The 10,611-nt window shown below is 26.2% G+C and overlaps 1 protein-coding gene across 1 annotated transcript in view; it reads right to left on the bottom strand.

Annotated features, from left to right (window-relative positions):
* Positions 1–1,800: 1,800 nt before the first annotated feature.
* The window catches only part of LOC117181843 (DNA replication licensing factor Mcm3), a 35,008-nt gene continuing 26,197 nt past the window's right edge, over positions 1,801–10,611 (bottom strand). The window contains exons 10-11 of the mRNA XM_033374838.1: positions 6,910–7,370; positions 1,801–2,536 (exon numbers count right to left, since the gene is read on the bottom strand). Coding sequence (XP_033230729.1) covers positions 2,338–2,536; positions 6,910–7,370 — 660 coding nt within the window. The 3' untranslated portion in view covers positions 1,801–2,337. The remainder of the gene's footprint in view (positions 2,537–6,909; positions 7,371–10,611) is intronic.

The following is a 10,611-nucleotide window of genomic DNA, read 5'->3' as shown; positions in this document are numbered from 1 at the left end:
CTATTCCCAGAACTCTTGGAACTCACAAAACTCTGAAGATTCTAAATTTTTACATTTTCCTTAAAGTGCCTTAGTTCTTTAAACTTTTACTTGATTGAAAAGTGTCACGGAATTTTTTAGTAGAACTCTTCTGGAGAGGACCAAAACTCTGATGAGAACGCTTGTAATAGTTGAAACTTCAAAAAATGTTGGTTCTCTTTAAGGTTCCTTGGTTCTTGGAACTTTGGCTTGGCCGAAAAATTTCACAAGACTTTTTGGTAGAATTCTTCTGGGAGGGGGGGCAGAACTCTGATCCGAACTCTTGGAACTCTCCAAATTTTTAAATTCGAAAAATTTTGGTTCACTTTAAAGTTCTAAAGTGCTTTGAATTTTGACTTAATCGCAAAATTTCAAAAAACTTTTAGTTAGAATTCTTCCGGGTTGAGGGACAGAACTCTTGGAACTCTTTAAATTTTTAAATTCTAAAAATTGTGGGTTTCTTTTAAGTGCGTTAGATCTTTGAATGCTGACTTGATTGAAAAGTGTCACATTTTTTGGTAGAACTCTTGTGGAGGGCACCACAACTCTAATGAGAACTCTTGTAATTCTTAAAACTTCAAAAAAATTTGGTTCTCTTAAAAGTTCCGCAGTTTTTTAAATTCTGACTTAGTCGAAAAGTTTCACAAGACTTTTTAGTTAAATTATTCCGGGTTGAGGGACAGAACTCTTGGAACTCTTTAAATTTTTAAATTCTAAAAATTGTAGTTTTCTTTAAACTGCGTTAGTTCTTTGAATGCTGACTTGATTTAAAAGTGTCACGACATTTTTTGGTAGAACTCTTCTAGAGAGCACCGCAACTCTAATGAGAACTCTTATAATTCTTAAAACTTCAAAAAGTTTTGGTTCTCTTTAAAGTTCCATAGTTCTTTCTTATTTGAATTTTTGCTTGATCGATAAGTGTCACGAGTTTTGTTGGTAGAACTCTTCTGGAGGGGACCAGAACTCTAGCGAGAACTTTTGTGATTCTTAAAACTTTTCAAAAAAATTGTTCTCTTTAACACACTACACAATTGTTCGTAGAACTCTTCTAGAGGTTCCGGAACTCAGTTAAGAACTTTTGGAACTCTAAACGAAAAATGCGCCAACATTTTTAAAATTTTGAAACTGCTGCTATATCTAGTATTTTTTTACTGTTTTCTTTTTAGATCACTCTTTTGAAACTAAAGAATCATACAAAAATTAAATTTTTGAAAAATGAGGTGCTAGCTTTTTTTTCAAACTTCTTACTGTGAAATTGGCCGGAACTATTTCTCAAAATCATCAGGAACACTAGGTCTAAGCTAAATCTACTCAGAACACGAAAAAAATAGTTCACTTTTGCAAAAGTAGGAGGCTTGTAAAGTTATCCCCCAATTTTCGAAAAATGATGTTTGTATGCTTCAGGCGTCAAAAAAATTGTGAAAACTTTTCAAGAATTCTACAACTATTAAATATGTACTCGTACTTTTAAAAAAAATGATTTTTTCATAATGAGGGTGCAAATTCACAGGGATCCAATGGAGATATATTATAGCGTAAGTATTTATATATTATACACTATGAGTTGATTTTATATACATATATATATAAAAATATATATACATACATATATATATATATATATTTACACGAAATGAGGAGAGACGTAGTACGTTATCGTGATAAATGTTATGATTGTTGCCTAGTTTATGTGTTGCATTAAAAGAATAGAGCTAATAAATGTTATTAGACTCGATAATATGTCTGCGAATAATGGGTGGGAAAATATAAAAATATACACCCTTTTTAGAAAAGACTTAAAAACGTTTATTTTATAAGCTAAAAATTACTTCCTACCGCATCCCCCCCGATAATTATTCTTCACATTGCGTTTCAAGTATTTACAATCTAAACCTACAATATGTAAGATAAGAAAATGGTTCAGCAAAAAAAATAATAACTTTAGACCTATTTCTAAATGGCATCGGATCTGCGTTTCTTCCACTTAATCAAGCTAAAATATTCATCATTCTCAAAAACTATTTTTAGAATTTTCGACTTTTGTTGAGAAAATCGTCCTTTTGAAATTAAAAATAAATATAAATATATATAATTGTGCAAAGACACAACCTCAGCTTAAAATTTGTGGAATAAACCACTCGTGGAAAATGCATAATGTCAAATTTGATGCATAATGTTACGAAATTAATGAGAAACCCCAAGTGTTGTTTATAGCTGAACTTTCCATTTTTTCTAAGCTTTCAATCGTGAGCTTGCGTAAGGAATAACGACTGGATTTTGCCAAATCTCCAGAATTTCGACGACTTACCCACATTTGGCTTAAATCAAGAAAACTTGTCCGTCGGATTCCATTATTTGATTAGCTTCCGTCATTTTGTGGACTGCAGCTTTAATTTCTCCTGCAGTAAATTCGGTTTTTTGTTTTGTATTGACGTAATCGCGAATAGTTCCTAATGGCAAGGATTGAGTGTTTTTTTCAGTGAAGATTTTATTTAGTAACGTTCGGAAGATCTGGAGCCTGAAAAGAGGAAAAAAAAAGTTTTGTCAGCAAACTTAATTTCAGATAAACAAAGAAACAATCAATAAAAGCTCTGAACTTCACAAAAATTTAAAAAAATTCACAAGGATTTCGAAAGAATTTCGAAATATTTAACAACAAATTCAAAGGTAATAAGATTTCAAAAGAATCTCAAGAGATTTTGAAATATTTCACAAAGAATTCACAAATTTTCGAGATCTCAAAGATTTGAGAAGATTGAAATGGTTTCAAAAGATTTCACAAAGATTCCAGATTTCATAATATTTCAGAAGCATTTAAAAGATTTTCCTACGACTTCAAAAAGATTTTTCAAACATTTAAATAATTTTGGAAGGATTTAAATGATTTCACCGATATTTCAAAATAATACATAAAGATTTTTAAATACTTCAAAGATTTCAATATTTCAGCAAGACTTCAAAATATTTCACAAAAATTTCAAAAGAATCTTAAAATATTTTGAAATATTTTACAGAGAATTTAAATATATATCAAAGGATTTCAAAATAGTGTCAACAGATTTGGAAATATTTCACAAAAAATTCAAAGATTTCTGAGGCCTCAAAGATTTAAAAATCTTTTTAAAAATTCAAAATATTTCAGAAGATTGAAAAGGTTTCATAAAAAGACTTAAAAGATTTCACAATGACTTGAAAGTTTTTTAAAAATTTCCAAATATTTCACAAAGATCTAAAAGATTTCAGAAATTTAGCAAACACTTCAAAATATTTAAAAGATTTTTAAAATATCTCAAAAGACTTTAAGATTTCAAAGATTTCGTAAATATTTCAGAAAAGTTTCAAAAATATTTCAAAGGTATTAAAAATATCTCAAGAGATTCAAAAATATTTCGTAAATATTTCAAAGATTTTAAAAATATCTCAAAAGACTTTAAAAGATTTCGTAAATATTTCAGAAAAGTTTCAAATATATTTTAAAGATTTAAAAAATATCTCAAGAGATTTTAAAAGATTTGAAATATTTCAGAAAAGTTTCAAAAATATTTAGTAGTAGGGATTTAAAAAATCTAAAAATATTTCACAAAGATTCCAGATTTCATAATATTTCAGAAACATTAAAAAGATATTCCTACGACTTCAAAAAGATTTTTCAAGCATTAAAATAATTTATCGAGGACTTCAATGATTTCATCGAAATTTCAAACTAATACATAAATATTTTAAAATACTTCAAAGATTTCAGAAGATTTCAATATTTCAGCAAGACTTCAAAATATTTCACAAAAATTTCAAAAGAATCTCAAAATATTTTGAAATATTTCAAAAAGAATTCAAAACGAATTCAAAGAAATATGAAAGGATTTCAAAATAATGTTAACAGATTTTGAAATATTTTTTTTTTAAATTCAAAGATTTCAGAGACCTCAAAGATTTAAAAAGCTTTTAAAAAATTCAAAATATTTCAGTAGATTGGAAAGGTTTCATAAAAAGACTTAAAAGATTTCACAAAGATTTGAAAGATTTTCTCAAATTTAAAAACATTTCAAAGCATTTTTTAAAAATATTTTAAAATATTTCACAAAGATCTAAAAGACTTCAGAAATTTAGAAAACACTTCAAAAGATTAGAAAGATTTATAAAATATCTCAAAAGACTTTAAAGATTTCGTAAATGTTTCGAAAAAGTTTCAAAAACATTTCAAAGATTTTGAAAATATGTCCAGAGATTTAAAAAGATTTCAAAGATTTCGTAAATATTTCAGAAAAGTTTCAACAATATTTCAAAGATTTCAAAATATTAGAAAAATTTCGCAGATTTGAAAAAGATTAAAAAATATTCCGAAAGGTTTATAAAGAATGAAAAGATTGAAAAGATTTAAGAAGGTTGCAAAAATAATTTCAAAATATTTCAAAGGTTTCGTAAAAATTAAATTTTTTTTTTAAATTTCGCAAAGTTTTCAAAAATATTTCAAAAAAATTCCAAAGATTCGCGAAGATTGAAAAGATTGAAAAGATTTAGCAGACTTCAAAGCTTTCGACGAGACTTTAAAAGATTTTAAATTTTGAAAAGATATTAGAAGAATTTCAAAGGATTTCAAATTATTTTACAAAAATTTAAAGTTATATAATGAGATTTTAAAATAATCTCAAAAGATTTTAAAATATTTCCCCAAGAATTCAAAGATTTCCAAAGATCTCAAAGATTTAAAAATCTTTCAGGAGATTTCCAAATATTTAAAAGAATTCCCAAAAAATTACACAAAGATTTCAAAGACTTTAAATTATTTCAAAGGTGTGGCAATGATCAAAAATGTCAACATAATTTAAAAATATTTCACAAAGAAATCATAGATATATAAAAATTGTTTTTAAAGAATCTCGAAATCAAAATATTCCATAGATTCCGTGAAGATTTTAAAGTTCTACAAATATTTGTAAAATGTCACAAAGATTTGAAAAAATTTAAAAGGTGTCTCAATGATTCCGGAACAAGGTGTACAGAGATTCTTAGAAATGAAATTCAAGGCCGTTTCCAGGTTTTCCAGGTCAAGAAGTCAAGTTTTTCCAGGTCTCCTTCTTTTTACAACAAATAAGGAAATAATCGTTTTCCTATAGACGCAAAAAATGAGCCATTTTATTTTTATTGGCCAACCATTTTAAAAGAAAGTAGAACCATAAATTGATTCTTAATTTTTGTGAGTACAAGCCGTCTTTGAAATCCTTGAAATCTTTCGAAATCCCTGTGAATTCGTTAAAAATCTCTTGAAAAACTTTAAATCTTTGTGAAATCTTGCAATTTCTGTGAAACATTTAGAAATCTTTTGAAATTTTTGTAAGATATTTGAAATACTTGTGAAAGTTTTATTAAATCTGTATTTGCGGAACATTTTGTGTTAATTTAAAACCATTGAAATATTTATAAATATTCTCAAGTTCGTTGAAACCTTTTGAAATAGCTGAACATATTAAAAAAAATATTTGTAAAATCTTTCGTATTCGTTTAAAATAATTCAAATATTTGAAATCGTTTCAAACCTTTGAAATATTTAGAAATTTATTAAATCTGGTTTACTGTACCCTTTTTGAAATCTTTGGAATTCTTATATTCTTTTGAAATATTTATGAAATTATTATAAAATCTTTGAAATATTTGTGAAATATTTCTGAAATCTTTTGTATTCATTAGAAATCATTTAAATATTTGTAATCGGTGTAAAATCATTCGAGATCTTAGAAATCTCGTTTACTATAACCTTTTTGAAATCTTTAAGATCTTTAAAACCTTTTTAAAAATTTTAAATATTTTGAAATGTTCGAAATCTTTGAAATTAGGTGTACACGCCTTTTTACAAATCTTTGAAATTTTTTCCATCTTTATGAAATATTTCAAATCTTCGAAATGCTTTTAACGCCTTTGAAATCAATTGCACTTATTTTGAAAGTTTTAAAAACTTTGTGGAATTGTTGTGAAATATTTGAAATCTGATGTATACGCCTTTTTGAAATCTTTGAAATCCGTGAAATCTTTGTAGAAAGTTCAAAATTCTTTTAAATATTTAAAAACATTTCTAAATATTTAAAAAAATTTTTAAATATTATAAAACCTTTTGAAATCTCTCATTCTAATTCTGAAACTGAATTAACATTGACATTTTCAACTAATTATTCATATGATTTGCAAACTGAAAATTACAAAAAATGTATATTGAAACATTCTACATCAGGGGAGACGAAATAAAAAACTTATGGAATTATTTACAATATTAAAGTCTGATTCATGCAACTTATAAAATAATTAGTAAAGTCTACAAAAACTGCCTCGAAATTTATTTATTCTGTAATGAATAGTAGATAAATTAAATTTTGATAAATAAACCAGATTTGTCTTTTACAACAGGCTAAAAGATTTAAATTACTTTTAGCATTCTAATAAAATACCTGTTTTAAAAGCAGAAAAAAATGCAAGATTCTCGTGAAAAATTCCAGGAGATTTCCAGATTTTCAAAGTCGCTAGACACCCTCCGGAAAGATTTTACAAAAATTTCAAAAAGATCTCAAAGATTATCAAAGTTTAAACAATTGTCGAAATAATTCACAAAGATATCAATCAAAAGTTTCAAAATATTTCAACGGTTTCGTCAAGATTTATAAGAATAAAAAAAAACATTTTTTAATTGCAAAAATATTTCAACGATTTCAATGACCATCAATAGGATAAAATGAAACCTTTATTGGCCAAATGCAGCTGCTGGGAGTGAATAAAGAGGAATTGAATTAAATTGTATGACACATATTTCAAAGATTTGAAAAAAAAAACTTCAAAGATTTAGCAAATTTCAAAGTCTTTGAAGAGATTGAAACAAAAGGGTCAAAAAATAAAAATAAAACAAACCTTTCATCAGAAATGACGACTGGTTCTTCAACAGCCATAGGTTCTGCAGGAGTTGATCCATTCACCGGAGCAGAATCTTCAACAGGTCTTTGCGAGGAGCGTGTAACTCGGCGGACGGCTTCATCAATATGGGAGTCGTCATCACTATCTATATGGTAAGGATCGTAACCGGCTTCACCGGGAGCAACTTGAGCCCTCGTCCTCTTCTTTTTCCTGTTTGTCGCGGTATCAGCCTCCACACCCTCGGCCTCACCTTCAACTTCAGAATTTCCAGAGTCGGTATTATGTCGCCTGCGCTTCTTCTTCTCCTTTTCCAAAATTCGCTTAAAGTACGCAAATTGAACCAACTCGATCGCTGCGTTTGCATCTTCCTCGTTCACAAAATTGGATAGGCGAGCTTTTGCATGGGCCGTGGACAAACGGATCAGAGTTTCTAATGTACGGGCAGTTATTGGTTGGGTCTAAAAATATTTTAATTCAAAGATTGCATTTCAATCGATGGCAAATCAGAGAAAGTTGAATAAAAATTCCTGACTTTCAGAGCATCAAAATTCGCGGTAGCGAATTGTGGCAAAGTGCACACACACACACACAAAAAAGGGACCAAGAATCATTATCTGGGATATTCATGCATTTTGGACCTTTTGTGGATTTTAGGCCCAATTCCAGGGTGTCTACTTAAATCGTGGGAAAAAATTTCCTGGCAATTCCTGGATTTTTTTCCAGGTGTCTCAAGTTTTTTTTTAAATATTGTTTTTCATAGCACTGTCCTATTAAAATATTTTACATTTTTTTAAACAATCGACTCGGAATATGTATATAATTTTTTTACGAGTTTATTATAAGGTTTGTTTCAATATTCCTGGTCAACTAAAAGTAACTTATTCATACTTGCCGCTTAATGCAAACATTTATTTTAATGTATGGTGTTTATTCTGAACATTATTTGACACAGCAGAGTAAAAAATTGCAAAATAAATAAATTTTGGAATACTTATATCTTCCACTAAAACTGTCAATTTCCAACCAAAAAATGAAATAGTTAAACTTTTAATGGAAAACATTAATTTTTAACAACAAAACACATAGATTTTCAAGAAAATTATTTAATTTTGAACCTAACTGATGAATTTCAACTAAAATTATGAATTTTTAACTGAAACAGTTGAATTTTCAGCAAAAAAAAATTAATTTTTACTAAAAAAGATACATTGTCAACTAAAACGTAAATAAATAAATTTCAAGTTCAAAAAATTAATTTTCAACCAAGCAGAAAAATTTTGAACTGAAACTATGGAATATTCAATTGGGATGAGTTAAATTTTCAGTTAATAAAATTACTTTCCACAAAAAAATAGCTTAACAATACTATCTTTCAACAAAATAGTTAAATTTTTAAAGAAAGTGATAAATTTTCAACTAAAATTGTAAATATGTAATAGTCCAGGTTTTTTCCCGGTTCGCAAACATTTTTCAAGCTCAATAAAACTTAAAAAATTCTAATTCTAGAGCTAAACATTTTTCCATTTGAAGCAATACAGAAACAACTACAAATTAAAGCACTCAAAATGGAACTCTTGAGTTTTAAACACTTAAAATGGAATTTAACAGTTTTTTAATTTAAAAGTTTTTTGCTCAAATGTACAATAAAAATAAAAATATATAAAATGGAAGTACTTTTATAAATTATGTCGAGTTCAAAGAATCAGATTCAATTCTAAAAATATATATCTACATTATAATTTCCAATGCTCTATAAATTAAAGAATCAATCAATTAACTCTAAAATTATATTATTTTAAGCAATTTTAAAATAGAAACATTGAAAATTAAAATTTAATTTTTTTTAAACTGAACAATTCTTAAATTATTTTCATCTTAAATAGTTTGAACCCCCTTGAAAAGTTAAAAAAATATATATTTCAAAATCTTAGAAATCTAAAAATTGTTTAAAATTTTTCAAATTTAAAATTATTGTTGAAATTTTTTTCGAACTTCTAAATCCTGCAAATTAAAAAAAAATACTTGAAATTTTCCAGGTTCTTTTTTGACAATTTCGAAAATCTTTTTAAATATTAGCTTAAAATAATTTTTCAACATGAAAAATCATTTTTAATTTTCCTATGAATCTCAAGAAAATGTTTTTTAATTCTTTTAAAGCCCTGCTTAAAAGGCTTCTAATTTTTTTTTAAATATGCAAAAATTTATATTTTTTTTAAATGAGACTTTTGCTATTTGCACCGAAATTTCAGTACAAATAACCGAATTTTGTCGGTACAAATACTTCGTTAAATTTTAACGATTTAAGGTTTTCCATGTCAAAAAAATCAGTTTCAATGTGTATACTTTTAAATATTTGGTTTTAATTTAATCGTTTTTATTTCATTGTGTTACAAATGAAATATTTTCGACTTGAACTATATTTCAAATTTAATAAAATTCTTTAATTACGAATATATAATTATGAAGTTATTTTTTAATTGAAAATAGTTTATTAGGTTTCAACCTGACATTTAGATTTTTTGAATAACTAAGACTTTCGAATTGAAACAGTTCAATTTTTAACGTTAAAATCTGAAAGTTCTTAAATTTTTAACGGATTCAGAATTTTTTTGTCGAATCAATTATTATTCAATTTTTAATACTTAAAGTACAGATCCATTTTGAAAATATTTTATTTACCGTTGATGAAATAAAAAAAATTCTTATCCAAAATTCTCAACTTCAAACGCTTTTATTTTTTACTTATTTAAGTCGTCATGACTGCATTTTAAAATTATTTAAATTAAAAATTTAAGCTTGAAAATAAAAATCTAAAATGGAAAATTTTGTAAGTAAAAGATTTTCGAATTAGATATTGTGAACTGAATGATATAATTAAAAAATATAATTAAGCTAAGTACTTTTAAAAACTTTTGAAATCGAACTTGGACAGTTTTTTCTTCTAAAAATTTGTCAAATTCCCGGTCAAAAAATAAATTCACTTTTATTTTCCCGGGTTTTCCCGGTCATTTCCCGGTTTTCCGGTCCAGCGAATACCCTGTACAGTAATTAAATTTTGCACTAAAAGGATGAATTTTCAACCAAGTAGATTAATTTCTACCAAATACATGAATTTTCAAAAAAAAGGATATTTAACTATAATACTTGAATTTTTAACAAAGAAAAAGGTAATTTTAAAAAAACGGTTTTTTACCAAATTGGTGGATGTTAAAAGAAATAGTTGAATTTTCATTTAAAAAAAGACAAATTTTCATCAAAAAATTGACATTAAAATGTCATTAAAAAATTTATTGTGACATCATTTAGGCACTCAAAATGTATTTTATCCTGAAATAAAAAACAATTTGTAATTTTCAAATATTTTGTTGTAGTTTAAAGTCAATAATTATTATTTTAATGTCAACCATTTGCATATATTCTTGTTGGAATATGTTTAAAATACATTTCCGAAAATATATATCACAGATTGAATGGTTAAATAGTCGATAAAATTCATATAATTCTTTTAAAAATAGCGAAAAAGTAGATTTTTAAGATCGTTTCATGTTTTTTTTTTTAATTTACAAGAATTATCCATTATTTATTTAGAATTATTCAAGAAAATTATCCATTCAATTTTTGGTTGCAAATTGATCTTTTTATTTAAAAGTTCATATTTTTGTTGAAAATTTAACTATTTCAGATGAAAATGTATATATA

Source organism: Belonocnema kinseyi, chromosome 10, assembly GCF_010883055.1.
Source record: "Belonocnema kinseyi isolate 2016_QV_RU_SX_M_011 chromosome 10, B_treatae_v1, whole genome shotgun sequence".
NCBI lineage: Eukaryota > Metazoa > Arthropoda > Insecta > Hymenoptera > Cynipidae > Belonocnema > Belonocnema kinseyi.
This window is presented reverse-complemented; position numbering and strand designations above follow the sequence as displayed.